The sequence below is a fragment of the Lepidochelys kempii genome, chromosome 6 (assembly GCF_965140265.1).
Source record: "Lepidochelys kempii isolate rLepKem1 chromosome 6, rLepKem1.hap2, whole genome shotgun sequence".
Lineage (NCBI taxonomy): Eukaryota > Metazoa > Chordata > Testudines > Cheloniidae > Lepidochelys > Lepidochelys kempii.
The window spans coordinates 93,495,653-93,522,391 of record NC_133261.1 but is presented as its reverse complement, the minus strand read 5'-3'; the positions used below and the strand labels follow the sequence as shown (position 1 = coordinate 93,522,391).

The 26,739-nt window shown below is 47.1% G+C and overlaps 1 protein-coding gene across 1 annotated transcript; it reads left to right on the top strand.

Moving 5' to 3' along the window:
- The first annotated feature begins 49 nt into the window (after nt 1–49).
- On the top strand, nt 50–21,670 carry ALKBH1 (alkB homolog 1, histone H2A dioxygenase). The gene is made up of 6 exons (XM_073349306.1): nt 50–214; nt 10,269–10,377; nt 12,886–13,048; nt 17,239–17,329; nt 19,308–19,501; nt 20,069–21,670. Exons 1-6 carry the CDS (start codon nt 71–73, stop codon nt 20,490–20,492), a joined length of 1,125 nt encoding a protein of 374 aa, XP_073205407.1. The 5' UTR covers nt 50–70; the 3' UTR covers nt 20,493–21,670.
- The last annotated feature ends 5,069 nt before the right edge of the window (nt 21,671–26,739 follow it).

The following is a 26,739-nucleotide window of genomic DNA, read 5'->3' as shown; positions in this document are numbered from 1 at the left end:
AATCAGATGCGAGCCGTCCGTCGGCTTGTGCTCCCGCGGGCGTGGGGTGTGAGAGGTTGTCAGTGCCAAGATGGCGGTGGCCGCGGCTGCGGCCCTGGCGCGGGAGGGTAGGGAAGACGCCTTCCGCCGGCTCTTCCGTTTCTACCGGCGGCGGGATCTGCGGGGCGGGCCCGACTTGCGGGCTGTAATTGATTTCTCCGCCCCGGGGGACCAGGTAACTGCGGGGAGTTGGGGGGGATCCCGGCGTCCGCTCCCGGGCGCCGGCCGCCGCTCTCGCCCTCAAGTCCCCCGTTCATCAGACCGACTGGCGCCGCAAGCCTCCTACGCGGGCACTAAGTGCCCTGGGAGGAACAGGAGCGTCAACTCGGCCCTGGGCTATTCACTGCGCTGCCCACCCCCAGCTTTAAGGAAATCGTCAGTTTGGTTCCCCTCAAATCATGAGATGGGCTCAAAACCGTGAGGTGCTAAAAACGCTGGGGCTTTGTCTTGGTTTCCTGGTTTGTGAGCCTTCATCGCTTTGTCAGGCTTTTCCCTGCTGCACGCACGCGAGCTAGAAACGTGTGTGCTCGAGGAAGGTGGAAATTCTCGTGTGAGGGCCTGACTCCAGGAGCTGGGGAAAGCGTAGGGTGCCATGTGACTTGCACTACATTCTGAGAATTGGCATCTCTAGAGGTTGCATGAAAACCTTTTAGAAGAGCCCATCAGATTTGTTTACAGCGTACTCCGAAGGGCTAAACTTTCCTCCTTTCCTTTTTATGTGTATGTTAATATTTCTATTCGCCTTGCTGGAAATACTTGTCTTGACTATTTACAGTACAAACAATGGTACTGTTAAAGCGGCTGCCCCAATGCAAACAAGCCAACACTGGCTCCTCAGGTTCATACAATCTTTTACCAACAGTAGTTGATCACAGTATCTGTGACTAGCATTTTTCCCATCTGCAACAGCAGATTTATGGATGTGTGTTCTTCACATGGGAGTTGTTTTCAGTGTGGTGGGCTGGAACCTCATGGAAAACTTTGAAATGCACCCAGCTAGAAATCCTTTTCCATTACCTATTAATCTCTCTGCATTTCTAAAGCACCATACTAGGTATACATAATCTCTTAATATGATCATATTCCTCTTGGGTTTTTTTTAATTGTGTATTATTAAGACTATTTGAGAAAGGAAGCTGTTTCCTTAAGAGCCAATCTATCTGCTGCTTATTTCCTCCCTAAATCCAGCATCTTCTATCTGTGGTAGCACAATTAGCTGATGTAGAGAAACACGTTAAGAATAGAGGATGACAACTTCAGGGGAGTAATAAACAGAAGAGGCAAATAAGCACTCTCTCTAAAATAACATAGTCCTTTTCAACTATGTAAGAGAAACATGCTGCATATGACCCAGGATCAACAATTTTTGTCTACAAACCTGGACAAGTTTAGTGGTCCTCCCATAACATTGTGAAGAGCACATCCTGATCGTAGGAAGAGCTAGTAATGACCTCCAGATTTAGGTTGCCTAACGCTTTCTACTATAAAAGATTTTTGCAACCCTTTTTTTAGAAGCTCTAACACCTCTATCTCTAACACCTGCTTTGGAGGATAGAGTTAAAATTCAAAATGATCTGCACAAACTGGAGAAGTGATCTGAAGTAAATAGGATGGAATTCAAGAAGGACAAATGCAAAGTACACTGCTTAGGAAGGAACCATCAGTTTCACACATACAAAATGGGAAATGACTGCCTAAGAAGGAGTACTGTGGAAAGGGATCTGGGGGTCATAGTGGATCACAAGCTAAATATGAGTCGACAGTGTAACGTTGTTGCAAAAAAGGCAAACATTCTGGGATGTATTAGCAGGAGTATTGTAAGCAAGACACAAGAAGTAATTCTTCCGCTCTACTCCATGCTGATTAGGCCACAACTGGGGTACTGTGTCCAGTTATGGGCGCCACATTTCAGGAAAGATGTGGACAAATTGGAGAGAGTCCAGAGAAGAGCAACAAAAATGATTAAAGGTCTAGAAAACAAGAGCTATGAGGGAAGATTGAAAAAATTGGGTTTGTTCAGTCTGGAGAAGAGAAGACTGAGAGGGGACATGGTAACAGTTTTCAAGTATATAGAAGGTAGTTATACAGAGGAGGGAGAAAAATTGTTCTTAACTTCTGAGACTAGGACAAACAGCAATGGGCTTAAATTGCAGAAAGGGTAGTTTAGGTTGGACATTAGGAAAAACTTCCAAATGGTCAGAGTGGTTAAGACTGGAATAAATTGCCTAGGGAGTTTGTGGAATCTCCATCATTGAGGATTTTTAACAGCAGGTTGGACAAACGCCTGTCAGGGGTGGTTTAGATTAGTGGTTCTCAAACTTTTGTACTGGTGACCCCAACTGGTGACCCCTTTCAGATAGCAAGCCTCTGAGTGCAACCCCACCCTCACTTGTAAATTAAAAACACTTTTAAATATATTTAACCCCATTATAAATGCAGGAGGGAAAGCAGGGTTTGAGGTGGACACTGACAGCTCGTGACCCCCCCCCCCCCATGTAATAACCTTGCGATCCCCTGAGGGGTCCTGACCCCCAGTTTGAGAACCCCTGGTCTAGATAATACTTAGTCCTGCCTTGAGTGCGGGGGACTGAACTAAATGACCTCTCAAGGTCTCTTCCAGTTCTATGATTGTTGTCATCCAGGAATAGTTAATAGGCAGACCATGGGCCAAATCCAGACTGCCAGCCACTTTTGAACGGACCCTGAAAGCTATTTTTTTATTATCATCATTTGTTTTTTTTATTACTTTCTCTGGAGTCTGGACCTTGACTATACCTTGACCAAGAAATTTGGACCTTGACAAAAAATAATTAACTACCCCTGCTGTAGTCCTTTGAAATTCAGCAGGAATGAAACCCTCAGGCTACAGAAGTGACTTTTCTTTTCTCCATGGAATACTGTTGAAGTTTCAGATATAAACTGTTAAAAAAACACTATTTAATCACTGTGACTTTCACTGCACAGGAGAATGTTGGCAGAATGCCAAAACAGCTGAACATGAATATTTTTAAGGCCAGGCTCACACATTGGCTAAAGCAACAGCATACATTTTTCTGGGAACAGGAGCTGCTGGAGTAGCTTTCAGGGGTCAAAAAGCCCGGCCTCACGCTCTACCTCCCACAATGCCCCTCCTGAGAGGAGACACATTACCCCAGCAACTTATCCCCTTTCTGGTGGCGGTTCTGCTTCCCCCAACTTCCTGGGTGGGAAGGAGAAGGAAGTCCCACAATGACACCCCCTGACTGTTCTTCAGACCTACCACAAAGCCCCAGCTATCCCTGCCTTGCTTTGTGGACATAACATGGGGAACAAAATCTATCTGTCTCTGCAGGGACCAAGAGAGAAAGCCAGATTGGGCTGTCAGACCCAGCATGTGGCACCAGCAGCCCATCTACCCTTCTTGGATAGCAGTCTTCTGCTGCCAACTAATGTAATTAGTTCTGTTTAAGTCAGGGGTTCTCAAACGGTGTCAGCACTCCTCAGGGGGTCACGAGGTTATTACATCGGGGTCGTGAGCTATCAGCCTCCACCCCACACCCTGTTTTGCCTCCAGCATTTATAATGGTGTTAAATATACAAAAAAAGTGTTTTTTTAGTTTATAAGGGGAATCGCACTCAGAGGCTTGCTATGTGAAAGGGGTCACCAGTACAAAAGTTTGAGAACCACTGGTTTAAGTGTTAGAAGTATGTGTTGAAGCTTCAAGGTTCAAGCTCTACTAATGAGTCGTGATGTGGGGATTGTTGCAGTTTTACTTATTTTATATTTTATCTTTTTCCTAAAACAAACAAACAAAAAAAAACCTAGAAAATTACACTTTAAAAAGACTACATAAAAAATGTTATTTAGGTTGCATAGTCAAGCAATTTAAGTTAGAAAATGCCAGATTTAAAATTGTCTGGGCCATCCATCATACCAGGAGAAGGAAGCTCGATGCGGAGGGGGAGGTTACTCCACAACTGCAGGGCCTATTTCTGTTCCTCATCCAGTCATGTCTCTAGGCACAGTTCCTCTGGACAGTGTCCACTGACTTCGTAGACGCCTTTGTGAAGCAGTGGGCTCTGTTGGAAGTTCCCCTCAGGATCCCTGCTTCTTTACCTCTGACCTGACCCTTGCTCCTGTTTTTTTCATTTGTTATGCCCTATAATCAAGTGATGCTCAAATCCAGTGGTTCCTCCCTATTCATTGAGGGGGAGGGCCTTTAGTTTTGGGCAGGCCTACAGCCACCAATCCCCAGTACTTCAGATATTGCACTCCTTCCAATTCCTGCAATAAATGAGGTTGGGGCACTGCAGACAACAGCCTCTTCTACTTGCACTACCCTGATTCACCCCTAGAAGAGGTCTGTACTGTGCACTGAATGAGGCGGGGTCCTGTGGAAAAAATAGTGTGAGATTAGGTAATTAAAGACAGTTTTGTAATGCATTTACACCAAAGGACCAAATTAAGGTTGCACAGGCAACCTTCATTCTGGCATCTCCTAACTTTTGAGAGCTTGCTTATGCAACCTTAATAATACTCTTAATATGGTTTGTGTTTGTGTGTAATGTCTATATAGAAGTCCTTTCAAAGTGTTTCTATACCTAGTAGGCTGTAAGACAAATGGTCATAAAATCACATAATTTTTATTGCTCTCTTCCCCCAACATAATTTCCAATATGAAGTTCTAAGATTGCATGACCTGCTAGTTAGAGATTAATAAGAACATAAGGATGGCCATACTGGGTCAGACCAAAGGTCCATCAAGCCCAGTATCCTGTCATCTGACAGTGGCCAATGGCAGGTGCCCCAAAGGGAATGAACGGACAGGTTATCATCAAGTGATCCATGCCGTGTCACCCAGTCCCATCTTCTGGCAAACAGAGGCTAGGGACACCATTCCTGCCCATCCTGGCTAATAGCCATTGATGAACCTATCTAGCTCCCTTTTGAACCCTAATACTTCATACCATTTGAAAACTCTGATTCCAGTCTGTCACGTACTATAAAACATTGTGGTTTCTAGCTCTAGTAGTTCTTGTAGCGTGGCCATTACATCTTAATTACTGTATTATTGTATGGACAAAACCAAGCTATTAGTTAGAATGATGTGATTTTTTTTTAAGGTCCATTATCTTACAAGCTGCCGTCTGTAGAAACAAATGTGTCCAAAAGCACTGCTAGACCAAGGCAGCCCTGGTGGTTTTAATGTGTGATATCTCAAAATCCATCAGGGCTAGAAACAAATGCACTATGCCTTTAAAAGAAACTGAGATTCCACATACATCATATGCTCATAAGCCTGGGATTTTTCAAAATAGCAGACTTTAAAAACATAAGTGGTTTTCAGCCTAGCAGTTCTTTTTAGGCAATGGTCCAGTGCTTTCTCCTGAGGGCATTCTGCACCAAAAAATTAAAAATTCTGCGCACAATATTTTAAAATTCTGCAAATTTTATTTGTCAAATAAATGTGGAGGCTCCAGCATGGCATTGGGGAGCACAGCTACTGGCTGCACGGTGGTGGGAGATCACTGTGCAGCTCCCCACCCCGGGGCATGGACTCAGTAGTGAGGCTGCACCCAACCCTGACACAGCGCAAGGACCGAGCCTGCCCCAGAAACACCCCAGTGCCTTGTTCCTCCATGTCAGGTGCACCAGGTGTAGGCAGGCAGGATCCAAGTGTGGAGGGATTTAGTGTGTGGGGGATCTAGGTGTGGGTTGAGAGAGTTCTCTGTGGGGCAGTCTGGGTGCAGGTGGCTCGGGGGGCATCTGGATGCATAGGAGCTTTTGGGGGGCTTCTGGGTGCATCGGTAACGAGACCCTGCAGGGGGACCAGGTGAAGGGGCTCAGGTGTAGGGAGGAGATGGTTGGGGCTCAGTGTCGGGGGGGATAGAGCTTGGCAAGGGAGTCTGGGTGTCGGGGGCTCGGTGGGGTTCCAAATGCTGGGGGAGTGGAGCCCAGTGGCGTGGGGATCTGGGTTCAGGTGACTCGTCGGGGTATTCCAGATGTGTGAGGGGTGAGGCTCGGCAGGAGGGTCTGGGTATGAGGGGTTCTGGATGCATGGGTTTTGGGTGGATGGGGGAGCAGCTCCCTGTATAGGGATCCCTCCCACTGCAGCTGAGGACTGATGGGTGCAGGAAGTGAGGTGGAGGGGAGAGTTTGCAGAGCTTCCTGCAGCCTTGGGAGAAATCTGGGGGTGGGTCTGACCCAGCCCCAGATGCTGTGCAGGGGAGGAGGAAGTCCTGTCTTCCCCAGCCCAGCCAGGACTAGCAGCTGAGCCCAGCACAGGGAGGAGACACCAGCCGGGTGCTCCCCAGTCTTGCTTCCTGCCCCAGAGTGATTTACCTCTCTGCTGGCTGCCCTGGGCACCCAAAACATACTGCTGGGGAGGGTTCCATGACTGCTCTTGTGGCTTCCCTTTGCTTTCCTGTCAGAAAGTCATTTTTCTGTGGGGAAGCAAAGAAATCTGCGGGGGACATGAATTCTGCACATGCGCAGTGGCTCAGAATTCCCTCAGGAGTAAAAGAGATTTGGGTTCTTGCTCTAATCCCTTTTCTCAGGTTTCATTTCCGCCCCCATACTCCATCCCTACCGTATTCTCTTTCCTATTTCTCTCTTTGCCTGCTATCTAACAGCGAATCTTGCTTAGCTGCCAAGACAACTCTATGCCTTGCAGCAGCGCCGTGAGCCTATGACCAGAACAGCATCTAAAAGCAATGCCTTCAACAACCCACTCCTGATACAAGTTTGACAGATCTTGATTGGGTGATAAGATCATGTGCTGAGCCTGTGTTTTTCCTGCAGTGAGGCTGTAAGTCACACCACCGACAGAATCTGCATTTTCTGTTTGTGGTATTCTTTTCCCTTTCCTCCCCTCAAAAATGACAGATAATACCATCTAAAACAGTGGTTTTCAAACTGCAGGTTGCGACCCAGTACTGGGTCACAGAATGTAAGGCACTGGATCACAGTGGCTCTGGTCAGCACCGCTGACCGGGCCATTAAAAGTCCCGTTGGCGATGCTGCCTGGGTAAGGCAGGCTAATCCCTACCTGTTCTGACACCGTGCTGCATCCTGGAAGCAGCCAGCAGCAGGTCCGGCTCCTAGGCAGGGGGCCACAGGGCTGCCCAAAGTGGGAACCAGCCACTGGGAGATGGGGGATGGGGGGGCAGTGTCTGCAGGTGAGAGCCACATGGAGCTGCTTGCGTGCCTCCGCCTAGGAGCCAGGCCTGCTGCTGGCTGCTTCCAGGGTGCAGCGCGGTCCACAGTGCCAGGACAGGAAGGAAGCATGTCTTAGCACCCCCGCTGACCGGGAGCTGCCCAAGATAAGCCCACGCCCCAATCCCCTATCCCACCACTGAGCACCCCCCAAATCTGGAGCCCTGTCCTGTACCCCAAACCCTCATCCCCAGCCCCACCCCTAGCCCTCACCCCTGCACTCCAACCCTCTACCCCAGCCCTGAGCCCGTCCCACACCCCAAACCCTTCATCCCCAGCTCCGTTGGGTCATGGGCATCAACAATTTTCTTAAACTGGGTCGCCAGAAAAAAAAGTTTGAAAACCACTGATCTAAAAGACTATTGTTAAAAGGGGGTTTTCCCTATAGAAAATGATACAACTAAAAGAACTAAGGGATATTATTAACGTGAAAACCTTACATTTCTTCTGCTTTGGCTGGTTTTCATTTTTCTGTGTCATTAATTTTAAAAGATTTGTAATGATGGTTGTTGCAACAGGAGTAAGCTACTGATAACTTGACACAGAACCCTGGAACACACTTAACTGTTTAATGTTGAACAATGAACAAGGGTTTCATTAACATCTTCTCCTTTTGTGGGGCGGCACGCGCTGAGACTCCCACTTATCAACACAATATGTGTTCTCCAGGACTTCAGTGTTCCCTCTAATTTTTTACCTCCATATGCGGAATGAATTTGTTATGTGCACCAATATGGAGGTTTGGAGTGTGGGAGCGGGCTCAGGGCTGAGGCAGAGGGTTGGGGTGTGGGCTCTGGGGTGAGGCTGGGGATGAGGGATCGGGGGTGAATGAGGGAGCTCAGGGCTGGGGCAGAGAGTTGGGGCACAGGGATGAGGGGTTTGGGGTGCAGGCTGCCCCGGGGCTGCGGCAGGGAGAGAGAACTCCCCCCAGCCCTCTCTTGCAGCAGCAGTTCGGGGCTGGGGGAGAGGCACCTCTCTCCGGAAGCTCTCGGGGGGGATGGTGTGGGGGGTTGTGCACCTCTCCCCGCTGCGGCAGGTCCACGCTGGGGCTGGTGAGGAGGGGCGCCTCTTCCTGCCGCAGCCCTGAGCCCCTCTGCGAGGCTTAATAGGCAGAAGCACAGCTTAGAGGGAACTTTGCTGCTGTCCCTTTGGGAAATTTTAAGCACTTCTAAGTACTGAAAGCATCAGCGGTGTCTGATCCATTTCTGTGTCTCTGTTCTGTCCCTACCACCATCGCAGGTTATTTGATATTTGGCAATGGATGTATTTTTTTTTTCCCCCATGGGCTAAAAATGTGTTGGATCTTCTCTTCAGTGAGGAGTGAGTGTAAGGCCAGACAGACTGGGCCAGATATTATACCTTTTGTTCTCCAATAAACTTCTTCAAGCAGCTGAGTTCTCTGATGATGTGAAATGTCTCCAAGCTGTCTTGCTCTGAGGTTTATTTATCTAATTCAATGCATGTAGATCTTTGGGCACAGGAGCAATTTCTATTATTCTGAAGAAAGGGCTGCAGCTGGTGTATTAGCAGCTTTTAGAGGCAGGAGCTGGGAAGTTTGTGGTGACATCCCTGGCTGAGGAAAGAACCTTCTCAGGCACATTCCACGGACAGGAGTCTCTGAGCTAATGACTGTTCATGGTTTGCAGTAATAAAGTTCCTTTTTATTGAGAGATGAGCAAACCAGTAAAAATGGTTAGGTTCAGGAAACTCCTAAATACCAAGGATTTAGTGTCCCCTGACACATTTCACTCAGATCTAGCTGTTTTCTATAGAATTTAAGATGTCACTAAAACAAAATGTTTACCTATCTGTAGGTATTTGTCTTTTGATTCAGAAGACTGTAAACTGAGGCCCTGTAAGCTTTGAGTGTGCAGTGAGACTGAAGCTCTGCCTAGGCATTTATACCGCATTCCTTGTGGAGTCTGAGTTGTTGAACTAAGGCTATGTCTACGCTACCGCTGTAAGTCGACCTAAGCTACACAACTCCAGCTCCATGAATAACGTAGTTGGAGTCGATGTAGCTTAGGTCGACTTACTGCAGGGTCCACACTACACTGGGTCAATGGGAGACATTCTCCTGTCGACTTACCTTGCTCTTCTCATTCAGGGTAGAGTACGTGGGTTGACTGGAGAGCGATCTGCAGTCGATTTGGCAGGTCTTCACTAGACCCACTAAATCAACCCCAGTGCATCGATCCGCAGAACGTTGATGGGGTGCTGGGGTAGTGTAGACCTAGGCTGAGAGAGAACATGATCAGTGAAACAATCCAAATTAGGTGCAAAGAATAACACTTAACCCTGTATCTGCTGATTCTGATACAAGAAAAAGAGAAATGTGTGGTCTGAGCACAGGATAGGGAACAATTCTACTACCGGTTCTAGCTCTGACTCACTGTGTAGCTTTGGCCAAGACATTTCATATATCTTAGTTTCCCTTTCTGATAATACTTGCCTACCTCCAAAGGGATTGTGATGAGTGACAAATGTTTGGAAAGTGCTCCGAAGGTGGAAAGTGCTCTGAAGGTGGGAAGTGTTATATAAGTGCTACGCATTACTATCGAGTGCATCTTGATGAATGTGTCACCACCAGCATGAGGTTGCAACCTGTGAATAGGTGAATACAGTAGCATTCTTTCTGGCCACATGTAATTTTTCCCTGCTGCCCCTACTTCTTTAAGAATGAGGGGTTTCCTTTCTGACCTATGATGTATGATAGAGGCTCTAGCTTCTGTTTGATTTGTCATATACTCATGCTAGTTTAACAATTTGATTGTGCTCCTGCAAGTTCACTAAGGGAATAGTTCTCTGGGAGCATTCCTATCACTAGAGTCCCTGAGACACTAATACACTACAGCATAGCCCCACATAGTGCAGTAGAACTCCTTCCTGACTTACATACATAGCAGGAAAGACTCCCATGCTCCTATTTTAACTTAGTTGAATATAAATCAGATAAACTCCATCTGTCTATATTTGAAGGGGTGTCAAATCTTTGCCCTGTTCACTTGCCTGACTTTTGCTTCTCTCCTGCCAGGTGGTCAGCTCTGACCTAAGCATTTCTTCAGTCAGGGATCAAGATGCTTACAGAGCAGGATTGCGGCCAGTTAGCCAGTGGAAAGCCTATGGCCTGGATGGCTACCCAGGTAAGTGCATCTGACTTCAAGACAAAACATGGCCTTGCCACCTCTGATTTAGTTGTCTCCCTCTCTTGTTCTCCCCACACTGTACTCTGTGGCCTTACTGCCCTGGCTGAAGAATTGATATAGGTCTGTCTGTGTATGATAGAAGTTGTAGCCCAAGTGCAGGAGGAAGAGGAACTGATTTAGAGCTTTGAAGTTTGGTATGCATGAAGAGGGAAACAGAAGAATAAACTGAGTTTTTTGAGCTGTACCAACTCCACCTTCCATCTTGAGACTGGAAATCCGTTGACGTACCCTGTGACGATAATCTTGCATTTCCATAGTACCTTCCATCTCAAATTTCAAATGCTACAGGAATAATTTCACCCATCACTGAAATGCAGTCACCTCTGGGATGAAATGTCACTAATGTTCAACCATGCACAGCAACAGTGCAGAACAGCTGAGCAGAGTAAGAGAAAGGGAATCCCATCTCCAGTTGAAGCTGTCAGTGGAATTTCAGGAGACAGACTTTTCCAGGAGTTAAATGGAGACTAAGAGACTGCAGATCCCAGTAACTAAAGGCTTCTTCTCGTACTTCTGTTGGGTGTATGTCACCTGTGACATACATTCAAAGTGGCTTATAGAGCATAACTACAGTTACTGTTCTTGAAAACTAGAATTCCAGGCTTACTGATTTCTCTGCTCTGGAGCTAGCCCACCATTTTTGAAACTGAGATTGCCCCAGGAACCAAATGACAAATGAACTAAATGAACAGGAGGGTCAAAGCTGTAAAATCAGGGAACCAAAAGGGGACACCGAACAGGGACCTTCCCCCCCCCCCGCCCTTCCCCCCAACAGCGACTACTGTTCTTCAAAGGTGTCTAAGGGGTTAGTGTACACTTCCCATAGGAATTCTGCTCAGGGCTGCGATTTAACAAGGGACTGGAAATAGGCCTCACAGTTGCAGAGCATGCTCCTCCACCCTTCCTCCCCCATATGTAGCTTCCTTCTCCTAGTTTGATGGTGGCCATCTTAGCCAGCACCATACGGATGTTGATGAGGAGGTCTTGTGACTTTGTAGAGCTATGGATGGGGTGTGAGGAGATGTGGGAAAAAGTGCAGCCAGAACCTCAGTAAGAGGTTTTGGAGGAGCCAGAAGAGGGGCTGCAACTTGACACAGTCTATGTAGATGTGCACCAGGCTCTCACTTCAGAAGGGACAGGCGTTGGCAGATTCCTTGAACTGCACCAAATACATGCGTAGGTTCATGGCTCCATGGAGATACCACCAACTAATGCCGTCAGCAGGCCATGAAACTAGAGTGAAATACAGACTGGCCCTTCAGGTTCCTTGCCCTCTGCAGGTGGCAACTGGTCCTGCTCATTCTCTAGCCATGCCTGTCACAGGTAGACTAGTCTCTGACTCCCCTGAAAGGACCAGCCCCCATGACATGTGGATTCTATTCCAAGTTTTGCTGTGTGACCTAGGATAATCCCCATCTAATGAAGTGTAATTCATGTATGTTGTAGAGCGCTTTGAGAACACCTGGTATAAATCTATCAAAGGGCAAAGCAGTATTATTATTATTCTGTTCCATACAGACGCCAGCAGAATAAAATTAATACTTCTGGTGAGGGAATGTCTTGTAACCAAAGCTGTCAGAAGGCAGCCCCATGATCTGGAGGGTGTGGGGGATTGAGTGGAATGAGAAATAGTATACTAATAACTTGAGAGCACTTTTTCTAAGATAGTTAATTTACTGTTGAAAGGCCTATAAGATGTGCTGGTAGGAGGTTTTTTCTGTGCCTTTACTACCTCTTTCATAAAGCTTCAATGTAAGTTTGTATCCCACTGAGACTTTCAGCCTTGCTGCTTGTCTTCATCTGTTTCTGATTTTGTCTCTGTTTAACCTTATATGTCGTTAGAGTTCAAAAGAACCCAGCTGAACAAATCCTGTAAACTTCTTTTGCTTTCTTTACCATATTGATAGTCCTGGAGAGATTCTAGATCCACATGACAGATATAACGTGGACTGGTGGCAGGGAAAGCGTCCCCTGTGCACCTTGCACCCACCAGTTTGCCTCAACCCTGACATGGCAAGGACCCCTTCTCTGGTTTCAGGGCTGAATTATTAGGGAACATTCCAAGAACTAAATCTTATTCAGCCCAGAGAAAAGGAGGCTGTGAGGAATATTTACCTGCCCACTCCAGCCACCTGTAATTAGTGGTTAGACTGGAACACTGTTTCTTCTCCTGTCATTGCTTTTTCCTCACACCAAAGCTCCACTGTCTCCACTGCCAGCAGCCTTAGTGCCTACAGTCCTTTACTTTGGGCAGAATAAACCCACTGGCTATGGGATTAGTTTGTCTCTTTTTGGTACTTTGGTAACAGACTTCATCCACCCATGCATAGAGTCAGTGCTGGAGCACATAAGAGAGTTTCTCAGTGTCCCTCCAACGCTAAGGGTTTAGAAAAATGGATGGACACCTAACTGTATTCTTTTTTTTCTTTTCTACTGTATGGACAGGGTTTATTTTCATCTCAAACCCCTTTCTTCCGGGCTGCCAGCGGCACTGGGTGAAGCAGTGTCTCAAGTTGTACCCCCAAAAACCCAATGTGCGCAATCTGGACATGCACATGGCTGCTGAGGAGACCGTTGATCTGTGGGGGCAGAGCCAGGAGCACCTGAGGTGAGTCCTGACTGTCCGAATAATCTCAGATTACCAAATAAAACCAGAAGGATTTGGCACCTAGCTAGTGGAATTTTCCCCCACGTCAGACTGGCAGAGACCCTGGGGTTTTTTCGCCTTCCTCTGCAGCATGGGGCCTGGGTCATTTGCAGGTTTAAACTAGAGTAAATAGTGGATTCTCTGTAACGTGAAGTCTTAATTGTGATTTGAGGACTTCAGTAACTCAGCCAGAGGTTAGAAGTCCATTACAGGAGTGGGTGGGCAAGGTTCTGTGGCCTGCAATGTGCAGGAGGTCAGATTAGATGATCATGATTGTTCCTTCTGGCCTTGAAGTCTGAGTCTGGTATATTTGCAGGGGATGGAACTGGCAGAATATTGCACAAGAAGAAGGGTTTCACATGGTGGTATGGACTTGAACATCTTAAATTCAAGTTAGGTCTTTGCACTGCTTGGTGTGCACCTCTGCTAAGCCTCCTTCTTCCTGCCCAGGGAACAGGACCCTCCAGTTGCTATGAATCCATTAGACGGTGACAAGCGTGTAAGTAGGATAACCGTTGCCTCTCTCCATTCTCATGCTAGAGATCAGGGGCTGTACCACAGTGAGCCCAGGCAGCAGGGATTGTGAGGTCCCTCTAAGCCTTAGATTGGAGCCAGTGCTCTAGAGGCGAAAAGCCTCTTTCCAAACTCTCTGAGCCTGCCAGGCAACCCGCCTCACACTTCCAACCTGGCAGTGAGTGTCCTGTAGGTGAAAGGCTCCACAGCCCATTCCTAGAACCGCTTGAGCCAGCCAGTCTTGTGTCTCACCTTCTAATCTTGTTTTGATTCCAAAGGTTCCATAACCAGGAGACAGTTCCTGTAACCAGTTTCCTTTTGTGTTCCTCCTTGCCTGCAAACCTGTCCATTCCCTCTCCCTTCCAGAAGATGCGCTTAACATTTTATCAAGAGAGCAAAAATGCCCTGCTGTATTGAAGAGGTGGAGAGCCACTGTAGCCCCATTATGAAAGCAAAATGCTTTCCCCCTCATTCCTTCAAAACTGCCTTGAGAAATTGCTTCTCTTTTCTCCTGGGGTTCAGTAGGAGGAAGGTACTGCAGTCTAGAAATGTTGTATTGTAATGCAGTTCCCCTTTTACCCTGAGAGGTGAGCCCTCTTAAGGCACATTTGCAGAGTGCTGTAATGGAAACTTGTCTTGCTGCTACCCGTGCTGTGCTGATCCAAGGGTAAGTGAAGTATTCCTGGCTTTTTGTTTCTGAAGTCTTGGCTTTTACATTTCTGCTTTCAATATAGTATGAAAGTTGCTTGTCAAAATCTGGTCAATAGTGCCCCCAACCCACCAGGTGAGAGAACTGGGGTGCCACTGTGACGTGGCAGGACTTTACTAGGAGCATCCTCTGCATGCACAGAGAGCAATCAGGACCGGAGGTTAATTTTCAGCTGATGCTGATTCAGCTGAAAGCAGTGCTGCAAGAGTGTGATGCCTGAGAGAAATGTTAGCACTTTTAGTAAGCACTCACTTGAGAGAACGAGCAAGCAAACTGATGCGTGGGCACTTTCACTAGGGGAGAGCGAGTGACCCAGCCAGCTCATCTGTCTTCTTGAGGCAAGGGCTTTTGGGGGTGCAGAGAGAGTTGCTGGATTAAGGAAGGACCCACCTTTAAGGTTGGGCACACTTTTAAGATAGCTGTGGATGCAGGAACTCCATGCTCTAGAGAAATCTTGGCGTTCCCACTCCCTGAAGGCCCCTGTCAAGCACTCATCACTGGCAAAGGGGAAGTTGGGTGTCCTCCTAAATATTGGGAACTGCTCGCAGTTCCAGAGGGCTTAGTGCATTCCTCCGCCATCTTTCTGAGGGAGTTCAAGTTATAGTGGCAGTTACCACCAGGGGATTGAGGAGGAAGCTGATGCCAGCAGGAAGACTTGGGCTTTGGAGCATAATACATTATATAAGAGTACATAAACCAAAAACCTTGAAACTCCATTGCCTCCCCAGAAGAACCATCAGAAGCCTTTTAGCACATGCAACAGTCAGGCTTTTAAAATATGAGTGAATTTAGTGCTATTGAAAGAGAAGAATTAGAGCCCTACTTATTCCAAGCAGGTTCTGTTCATGCATCCTTGCATATCTTTGCCAGTGCATCTCATTCCTGACCCACAGCCCTCTCCTTTTCCAGTTCTGAGCTCCTCCCTCTCCCAGAGCTGTGCTTTGATGCATCTCATGCATGCTCTGTAGTTCTCCCTGCTATTAATTAACTGGGCACCCCGCATAGTTCTGCTAATGCATTTCAGTTTTAACCTGTCGGCTCCCTGCTATTTCAGTTTTGTTCCCCTTCCACACACGCAGCTCTGCTCTACTGATACCTCTCAGTACCTGCAGCACCCCTGGCTATTCCAGTCCTAGTAATTTATCATTTCCAAGAGTATGAAATATCACCTTCCTCTCCACAGCAACCACTTGTGAAATTACACATAAAGTATTAAGGCCTCAGGGCAAATAAGCTGTTGAACATGTAAGAAGTGAAGATCGTGGTGTCACAGAAACACCCCTAGCGTTGTAAGAAAAAACAGGTGAAGGAAAACATTGAAAACGGAGGTTCTAGTAGAATTGTTTTTTAATTGCACATGTTAAGTTCTCCTTGAAGTGCACGGGAGTCGTAGCTTCTCCCTTGAAGTGCAGTGCCATGTGCCTCTAGGCTCCACTGGTTACTCAGTCCAGCAGATATTTGAAAGTTACTGTATTGCTGCATTACAGTAACTGCAGTTCCCAGTATTGTACCTTGAAGAAGGAAACTGGAATGGGAGCTGTGGAAGTTGGCCTTTAAAGACCTGTCCAAGGTTCAGGCTAGAAGCTGTGCTCCTATCTGCAGATCGGTCGTTTAGAGGGCAGAAAAAGTGGAAAGGCAACAGCCAAACATTGAAGTTTGGGTCAGACTTGGCAAAGGCAGCAGAAACAGCATGCTTCTTGTTTGCTAAGAGAGAAGGTGTATAATTGGGTTAACAAGCTTATAACTGAAAGCCAACCTTCCTGGCGCTATTATTTATCAAAATGCTTGGATACAGATCCTCTTTCACAGCAGAGCAAACAGTAATAAAATAAAGAAAGAGGAGCTGCAGATGCTGGGATAAATGACTGGGAGGTGTTTCATCTGCATGCAGCCCCCTCCATATTTGCCACTGACATGCTGTTATGTGACTTCTTACAGCTCTGCCCTCTTGTGAATCCCTACAGGCATCCCACCATCTCCTAGCGCAAGAGAACATTCCAAGAGGCTATTCCCCTCCCTATCCCTCCATCCTTTCTCAGCCGTGGAAGAATACTACTCTGCTAGCTCAGGCCAGTGGCTCTATCTGCATTAGGGCTGTCACTTCAGCAGACAGTTGTGTCACAAGATGGTGACATTTCCATTCGCAGACTGTCTTCCTTAGAAATACTTGGGGAACTCTCTTTTTGTCCTGCATGCCAGTCTGGATGATTGTCAGCAGTATTCTAGAATCATAGATATTACAAGATGGAGCAGACTTGTTAGTTCATCCAGCATATATCTCACAGCCAATGCAGCATTACTCCTTCCATGACGTCTTCTGGTCACAGTCTGTCATCAACTCTTCTTGTAAATGCACCAAGCAACAGAGAATCTATCCCTTCTCTTTGGTGACTGTTACACAGCTGACCCATCTAACTCACTGTCCTCTAGTTCAGCCTAAATATTCTCTTTCTGAATTTCATCCCTTTTTTCAAGTTATACCCCATGTGTTGCCCTACATAATTCTTCCTCCTCTTTTTTTGTTTACACCCTTCAGATGTCCATAGGCTGAGATGTTCCCTCCCCACATTAGCTGTAGTTTAGCCAAGCTGTACTTATTTAGTTTTTCCATACCTTTTTAAAGCTACTCCTTCAGTCCATTGATCACCTCTGTTGATCCCATGATAACTCCAGTAGCTCCTATATCGAAAGTGAAGTGGTGGCAGTTTGTTCCAGGCCCCTACATTTTGTACAAATGTCATAAACTGAACTTTCACAGCAACTGCGCCAAGGAAAAGATTTGGGCACTGTAAGTGAAAGATCCACTGTGAGGTGTTTAATATGCTGTTTTATGGATGAATGTCTCCCATTTCTACATGCAGCAATGTCAGAGAATGTCAAGGAAGGAAATAAATTTCCTTTCTATTGTCTCTTTAATTTTGTCTTTTAGGAGCAAAGGTTCCAGCAAACGGGAGCCCAGAAGTTTACTGGAGAAGCTACGCTGGGTGACTGTAGGTTACCATTATAACTGGGATACCAAGGTATTTGAGGGGAATCACTCTTTTGTCTCTCCTTTTTCCTGCATGCTCTGAATGGAGGGTGCAGTTCTATCAGAAAGGGAGGGGAGAAGGACATCCCAGAATGCAATGGCAGTGAAATCTGTATGTTCCCACAAGGCTCTTTCTCAAGGAGGGCCTTGAGCCAGAGCTTGACTGCATGGGAGTTTAAATCCTATGCTTGTGTTGGGGATTTAATGGCAGATGTGTGAAGCCATGTGTCATTTCCTTTGGGAGGTAGTGCAGTGGGGCACATCTGGCCTGCAGGCCTGATCCTCTGTTCAGAGTATCTCTTCCTCACTGAAAGGAGGTGGCCTTTGAAACAGTGTAACTTGGTAATTGGACATATCTCCTCATCTTGGGTATGTGAAGGTGGAAACTACTTCTGAGGGCAGGTCTACACTACAGTTTAAGTCGATATAACTTAGATCACTTAGGGGTGTGAAAAAGCCACCCCTGAGCGACGCAAGTTAGTGACCTAGGCAGTGTCCACACCAGCGCTATGTCGGTGCGGGAAGACGCTCTCCCACCGACATAGCTTCCGCCTCCTGCAGAGGTGAAGTAATTGTCCCAATGGGAGAGCTCTCTCCTGTTGACATAGAGCATCTTCACACTGTGCCGATATAGCGCTTCTAGTGTAGACTAGCTGTAAAAAGACCTTTCCTCTTGGTAAGGCGTAGAGGTGATTGTTGCTGGGGTGGCTGTGAACTTCAAGCCTGAAGCAATAGCAAAGCCTCGCCAGCCAGCAGGAATCATGCGGTTATTGAAGATCTCGGAGACAAAAATGGCCTTTCTAATCAGACTCTCAATCTGAGGGAGGCTGGGAGAGGAATGCAGAGCAAGAGCACAGTCTATCAGCGCGCTGCAGACACACTTAGCCAAATTACCTGCAGCCTTATCTGTACAGAGTGAGCCTATTACTGAACAGCCTTAATGAAAGTGCCTCTGCTCCCTCCTGGTCTCCCCTGTCGGAGATAGTCAGTGAGGAACGGAAAAGTGGAAATGGTGGGGTTGCAGTTCTCTGTTTTATATTTTTTGTTCAAAGAGGAGGCAGAGCTAGTTGGCTCTGGGCTTTGGTGATGGGATACTCAGAGCCTTTCACCTCTAGGTTCCCAACCTGAGGTAATGACTAAATAGGTCTTCTCTGACCGCTGCTCAGTAGTCATAGAATCATAGAATATCAGGGTTGGAAGGGACCCCAGAAGGTCATCTAGTCCAACCCCCTGCTCAAAGCAGGACCAATTCCCAGTTAAATCATCCCAGCCAGGGCTTTGTCAAGCCTGACCTTAAAAACCTCTAAGGAAGGAGATTCTACCACCTCCCTAGGTAACACATTCCAGTGTTTCACCACCCTCTTAGTGAAAAAGTTTTTCCTAATATCCAATCTAAACCTCCCCCACTGCAACTTGAGACCATTACTCCTCGTTCTGTCATCTGCTACCATTGAGAACAGTCTAGAGCCATCCTCTTTCAGGTAGTTGAAAGCAGCTATCAAATCCCCCCTCATTCTTCTCTTCTGCAGGCTAAACAATCCCAGCTCCCTCAGCCTCTCCTCATAACTCAAGTCCATGTAAAATGTTGAGTGTCTCAGTGCAGTTCCTAGTGGCCTCAGGTCTACCACCTAAATCACCATATCACATGGCACTAATTAGCATGTATGTCTTGTGGCGGTCTCAGCACAGACCCAGAGTTGAATGGGCTACTGCGCCTGAATTTATTTCATCCCTCCAAGGGTGTTCATCCAGAGCAGGGTGTGAGGGACGTTTGCCTTGCTGCTTCCCGTGTGTGACCATTCTGGAGTAATATAAGATGTCACTCTCCAGCTGTCAACCCGGCGCTAGCATGCAATAAACTGTAAAACAAGCCCCCGAGTTCTCACTAAATGTTTTTTAAAATTGATTTTACTGCTTTTGGGTTCTGTTTTTCCTGAGCATTTCTTTTCTCTATGTCCTCCCTTTTCCAGAAGTACTCAGCAGATCACTACACTCCTTTCCCCTCAGACCTTGCTTTTTTGTCAGAGCAAGTGGCTGCTGCATGTGGCTTCCAGGGCTTCCAAGCTGAGGCAGGGATCCTGAACTACTATCATTTTGATTCTTCGCTGGGAATTCACGTGGATGAGTCTGAGCTGGACCATTCTCAGCCTCTCTTATCATTCAGGTGAGCTGGGGGAAGGGCTTGTGTATTGTGGAGGGGCAGCACATCCATTTATCTTCTGCTGAATGCATGTTTTTGTAAACTGACTTAAGGTTACGGGAGACCCATGAAACTTAGTGCCAAATTGTCTGTTTGTAACCTTTCACCTCCAGAGGCTTGAAGAGCAGGGATGCTGTAGGTCAGGAGTGAGGTGCATAAGCAGAGCAGTGCATGAAAAGGGCACAGGCTTTGAATTACAGTGGATGCTGCTCCTCAGGATTGTGGGGCACATCAGCAGAGTTGGAGACCCAAGACTGGAATAGCTGAATGGCAGGCGAGTGCTGAAGGGCAGGAATGAAATCCATCAGCAGAGCTCCTGCCCAGCTTAAACCAGTGCACAGTTAGTCTGTTTTATGTGCACTAAACTTAAAGTTGTAACAGAGGGTCCATCTGGCATATAAAGAGGAATTTAGCTGATTAAAATCCTCCTGTTTCTGCACATAATTATTATTTCACTAACTGAGCTTTCCCTTCTGTGTGTATTTTCTCTCTCTCCTTTTGCCCCCACCCGCAACCTCTCATGCTTCGCAGTTTTGGACAATCCTCCATATTTTTACTGGGGGGCCTGAAGCGTGATGAAGCCCCGACAGCCATGTTCATGCACAGTGGGGACATCATGGTAATGTCCGGCTTCAGCCGCCTGCTGTACCATGCTGTCCCACGGGTCCTCCCAAACCCTGAGGGGACAGCTTTGCCCTTGTGCCTAGAGCAGGCATTCCCCTCAGACTTTCCTGACCGCTCAGTCATTGAGCACTGCTCTGAAGAGGACTGGCAGATCTGTACCAAGTATTTGCAGACTTCCCGCATTAACATGACCATCAGACAGGTGCTGCCTGTGGGTCAGAGCTTTCCAGATGAGTCCAGGAGAGACAAAGAATGGGATGCAACCTCTGAAAGCTGTTACCACCAGGAGGATAGTGAAGTCAAGCGGCACAAACTCGATACAGACAGCTGAGATCTGGAGACCACTCTTGGGCCTTTGGCTTGGACTGGGCCAGTAACCTCCCAGGTGGGGCAGATGCTTCAGGTGACCATATGGAGTTCCATCCAATTGTGGAGGGAATAAGGGACTCCAGCAGAATAGTTGTGATCTTTAGCGCTAAAATGGTGGTGGTGGGGAAAGGGGAGGGTCTGTGAAGCGGAGGAAGGATGCTCATGTAGCCAAAGTACAGGGGTGGGGACTCGCTTCTGTTTCCAGCTTTGTCATGAAATTGCGATGTGACGTTGGGCAAATAACTTCCTCTCTGTACCTTAGTTTCCCTATCTGTAAAATACCCCCATCACAGGGATTTCGAGGCTCAATACATTAAAGCTTGCTAAAGCTCTTTGAGATTCTTGGATAGAAGGTGCTAGCAAAGGGAAGGGTGTGATTGCTCTTATGTTAAAGTATTTGATTTACAAAGCCCAGTTGAAGTGCACTGCTGATCATGCACAAGTTTGAATGGCAACACGTGTCTGAATGAGCATCTGCTTACTGTGCTTTTAATATGAGGCCACATCTGCAGCTCATACTGACTCAGCTCTCAGAAACCAGAGGCTACCCTAAACATGCTCTGCAGAAGGCTTGCTGTATTAGCTGGAGTCCTGCCCTCTGACTCTCTGTTTACACCCCACAACCTGCAGCAGAGACTCATCTCATGAGTAGAACTGGGCTCTTTTAAATACCTCAGAGTTTAGAGCACAATAATTAGGGCCAGGCTTCCCTGGAATACCTACTGATTTCTGTTCAGGCCTCCTCCCCATGTCCCTGTGACTGAGCCCTAGACCCTATTCTGTCAGAATCGATCCCTCTAGTTGTCTGCAGAATGTGGTCTCTGCAGTCCCTGCTTGGCTCCTTTAAGGAGCAGCATGAGGAGAATGGCTTACAAGCAGGAACAATGAAGTTGTAAATTAAGTACCAAAAAAAGAGATTAATCAGTGACTATCGCTATTGCCAAAAGGTAATTGTATTTAAACAAAATAAGGAAAACACTGGCTTCTGTGCCCATCTTCTTTAGGACTCAGACCTTCCTATCTGCTTTTTAATGCAATTTTAATTGTTTGAGGGCAACGCTCTATCCCAGGGGTATTTTGTCATGCTTTCCCCATGAATACACTTACTCTGTTTTTAAATTAAAGATTTCTATCTCTCTTGGAGAGTTTTTTTTTTTTCTTTTCTTCCGTATAGTTACTTTTCTGTATTGTTAATGCTGATGCATCCCTCTTGCTGTTTCCTTCAGGGTTCTCTTGGATGTGCTAACCGTGCCATCCACCAGCCATGTAAAAGGAACCCTGCATAGGGCTTCAGGGCCACTTGGATTATATGCTTGGTTTTTTGTTGGGCTGCGTGAGAGAGGTGCTACCTTCAATGCCTCTTGGCTAAGTTCAACTCCAGCATGGATTTGGTATCTCTTCCTGTTGTGGAACGACGTCTGATGTATTTATTAATTACAGAACAAACTCTTCAGACCAGGGACTGTCTTTCTTTGTGTGTGGACAGTGCCTTGCACAATACCAATACATAATATTGGTGGGCTCCTGCAAATGGATGGATAAGGGGATTAGATGGAGCTTTTCTATCTCTTACCTTTGTGGTGCTGCACCAAAAATGCTCCCCAAAAGTCTTAGTCCTTATGGACTTAACATTTTCCTCATACGTAAGTCTTGGGGGAGCAGAGGCTGTCATGAATAAATGCCCTAGTGTGGCTGCATGAAAACTAAAGGTCTGGCATTTGAATAAGCCCCAGAAAATATTAGAGAGCACATTAGCAGCATCTAAAGGGCAAAATTCTTGCTCTGTTTTGTAAAGGGCTAAGTTAGAGTTCATTGAGGGCTGAGAATTCATAATGAATTCACTACTTGCTTTGATCTGCATTAATCCAGATCTTTGCTTCAGTCTTGAGCATTCCAGTCATAATATGCCCATTAGCAACTGGAAAAGTGTCTAAAATCAGCTCTGTCCAAGTTTAGAAGGTGAGTGTTACCACTGATCTTTTTACGGACTACGCCCAGGTCGATAGGCTCAAGATGCAGATGATAACCCTTGTCTCCTCTGGGTGGAAGGGGAGACATTCTATTTTTAAACATTCCCAGCATAGGTGTAAATCCAAGAAGTCTGCAAGGAGAGCAGCAAAAGTCCATCTGCTCAGCAAACATTGAAAACTAGATAGGACAAATCCCTAATGCAGGGGACTCAAACACGCGGGCCGCCTGCGGTGTTATTTTCTGCGGCCTGCCAGCTCCCCGCGGCCTCCCCAGCATTTACCTAGAGCGGCTCCGGCCAGGCACGCACTGGGGACAGGACAGGCTCCCTGCCCACCCTGCCCCAGCACCGCTCCGGGAAGCCACTGGGACCTGGGGGAGGGGGCATACAGGGGTCTGTGTGTTGACCTGGCTGCTCCTCCAGGTACCTCCCCTGAAGCTCCCATTGGCCAGGAACGCCCATTGGCTGCAGTTCCCTGTTCCCAGCCATTGGGCACTTCAGGGAAGGTACCTGGAGGAGCTGCCAGGGCAACACACAGACCTCTGTGCCCCTGCTTCGCATCCCCTGCCAGGTCCTGGCCGCTTCCTGAAGCGGCGCGGGGGCAGAGCAGGCAGGAAGGGAGTCTGCCCTGCCCCCGGTGTGCGCTGGGCTGGACCCAGCCCCCCGAACCCATCCTGCACTCCAACCCCCTGCCCTGAGCCCCTTGCTGCACCCCATACCCCTTCTGCACTCCACCCCCTGCCCTGAGCCCCCTGCCGTACCCCATACCTCTCCTGCACTCCAACCCCCTGCCAATCCTGCACACCTGCCGCACCCCATACCTCTCCTGCACTCCAACCCCCTGCCAATCCTGCACACCTCCTGCACCCCAACCACCTGCCCTGAGCCACCTGCTGCACCCTGACCCTCTGTCCCACCCTGCACCCCTGCCCTGAACCCCCAATGCACCCTGCACCCCTTCTGCACCCCCTGGGGGTAGGGAGAGGGTGGAGTTGGAGTGGGGATTTCAGGGAAGGGGTTTGAATGTGGGCAGGGAAGGGGTGGGGAAAAGGCAGGGCAGGGATGGGGCATCATGGAAGGGGTGGAGTGGGGGTGGGGCTGGGATAGTGAGGGGAGGGTCAGTGGTGCGGCCCTCGGGCCAATGTACTATGGCCCTCATGGTCATTTGAGTTTGAGAGCCCTGGTTTAGAGAGAACCAAATCAGAAGGGGACATGATAGGAGTCCTGAAAATAATGAATGGGCCAGAGAAGGTAAACCAGATGTTTGTATTTTTGCTTTCTCATAATACGTAAACAATGAGACATTCAGTAAAAGGCAATAAATTTAAAGCCCATGACAGAAAATGATTTTAACATAATGGCAATTTAATCTGTGAAACTCACTGCCCCATGATATTCTTGATGCTGAATTCAGCAGGATTCAAAATATGATCAGAAACTTATACAGATAATGAGAACAGCAACAGTTACATTAGATAATGTCAAACATTATTAGAAGGGCTACAAACCTTTCTGTTTCAGGGTACAAACCAACCACTAACTAATAGGGATTAAGTGAAATTTTCCTTTGGGCAGGTACCTTCATATATTCATGGTATTTTCTTGCACCTTCCTCTGATAGATCTGGTACTGGCTATTGTCAGAGACAGGACACTTGACTAGAGAGACCATTGGTCTGATCTGGTGTGGTAGGTCCTAGGATTTTCCTAGGCAGAAATTTTTTGAAAGAACCCTTCTGTTCCCCTATATACAGTATACCATAATAATACCAAACACAGAATCTCCCTTGCACCTTTAATGCAGACTTGGCCTGGGCCTCCCAGCAGCAAGTCTACTCAGAGCTGCATTGCTCCTGGGGTCCCAGTGGGGGAAGAGGAACTTCTGGAGCATCATGGGTTAGTTTAGTATAAGCAAGCTCTCTCCCGCGTCCTCTTTCCTACTATTTTAAAGGTACATCCTGCCCCAAGAGGATTTGAATGTGTGCACATCACTCTGAACAAGTTAATCGGCTAAATTCTTATCTCCCTGAGAAAAAGCATTCGCAGGTTTGGCAGGAAGCCGGATTTGAGATTCTCACTGAAATCCAGGGCCTGTGCACAGAGAGACATTGGAAATAGCAGCTGCTGCCTCCACTGCTTGCGAGGAGAAGGAGAATGTTTAATGTTTGCAGTAGCTTTTCCTTTCTTCCAAATAAAGAGGCATTGCCTTGTCTCTGAGCAAGTCACAGCAAATGCAGACGTTCCCAATCTCTTTTTGCTTCTCAAAGCCGATTCACTATCATTGACTGGCCCAACGTATCCCCTTAGCCGGACTCCAACCTTTTCTTTTGTTGCTGATGTTAAATATCCTCCCATCTGTGAAATGAGTTTGGCTTCAGTCTTGTTTCCGCTGAGTAAGTATTCACATGCTCAACTCCATCAGCTTCATTGGCACCTGTGTTGAATGGGCTGTGGAGACTGAGCTCTCCCCTCAGCCCTCAAGCTGATTCCTAGAGATCAGGACTGAGCACTGCTGATGGGATAGCACAGGGAAGTTCTCACACCTGCTGCCCATGAGATACATGTTCCTATGTAATAGGTCATAAGGCTTGTCTGAGATGTCTTTCAGGCAGGGAATCTCAAAGTACATCACAAAAGTGGCTTAGTATCATTATCCCCTTGCTACCGATAGGAAAAATGAGACACAGGTGAAGTGAAGCATAAAGAACCATTGTCCAAAACTTTAAATTGAACTCAGATCTCCTGACTCCCAGTCATGTGCTCTAACCAGTAGACACGCTGCTTCTCTACAGAGACTTCATTCACAAGTACTGTCAAGTCAGCACCTTATACGAGCATTTAAATTTATCTAAAAGAACCTATAACTCCTTCCCAAACTGCATTTAGTATAGAAGGCTGGAGGGTTGTGCCCTGAACAGAAAATCAATAAAGGCCTTGGCTTTCCAGAGCTGATCATCACACCAATCATTTCTGTCCATTTTCTGTTCTAGTGGCTAAGATAAACTTTTTTTTTCTCCTTAATGGAAAGCCCCATTGATTAAGGTGGGGAAAAATGGGGAGTGCAATTTTGCTGTGGCAAATTAGAACTATAATGAGGCAGAGATGAGCTGAAGGGGGAGAATCAGAGATGGCTATTGATTTTTAAATGGTGGAGGATCTGCAGCAGAGCGCAGACCTTAGAAGGAAGACTCATCTTTCATGTCGTGCTGCTTCTTTACAGATAATCAGTCCTGGGGAAGGGGTTGTTTGGTGGTGGTATTTACGGGTTTACTTTTGAGAGGAAGATTTAAGCTTGGATAAACTCATCAGAGTTCATGCATTTGGGCAGATCTCAAAGATACGGAACTAGGAATCATGGGCTGCACCTGTATAAATCTTGGGCTGAATATCAGGAAACACTAATGGTGACATTGGTGAGAATGGATCAGACTGTGGAAAAGTTCCACCAAAGAAAGGGGTGGAAGCCCCATTGCTCAAAGCCCAGCAGAATAGACAAGAGGGAATAACCCTTCATTGCCATAGGAATGGATTATTTTAGTGCTAATCAGTCTTTTCATCTCCAGTTTCTGTGCTCTGGGACCTATCATTTCTATGATTGAAAATTCTAATCAGGCTCTGACGACCCTGCTCCTGTGGCTGAGAGCAGTCTTAGGTGTGGGTTTCTCTGATCCCTTTTCAGTACCGTTGGCCATAAATAGGCCCCGCCTTCTGGTTGTCTATCTGGAATTTCTACAAGACTAAAGTTGCCCTTTAGTCTGACCCAAGTAGCATCTGCCCAGCACCTTAAGAGTCTGAGAAAATTCCAGGTCAGCTGTGTTGATCTGTGATCAATTTGAGTTTGTCTTAACTCCCTTATGGCCATCACAGACCTGGCTTCATAAAAGGGGGATGATGGTGATGGGAGGTCACGATGGCCCTGCCACAGCAAGTAAATAACTTGTGGCAACCTTATGCCCTGGGTGAATGCTGCAATAGACCCAATTCTTGTTCTGTGGCCTACTCGCTCACTCCACAGGCCAGGAAGAGTTGGGCTTGCTGCAGGCTCTATCCCGATGGCAATACGAGCAGTGCTGTCTTCTCCCATTCAAGAATCTTCTATTCTTGACATTGATCTTGCTCTATGGAGTCATGAAGCTGGGAAGGACGTTACCTCTGTATCTCTTCTGGCTCCTGTGGGGCTAGCAGTTTGTAAAAGGTGCTAATGCTTCTTTGATCTGGGTTCACTTTCCTTGCTCAGTATT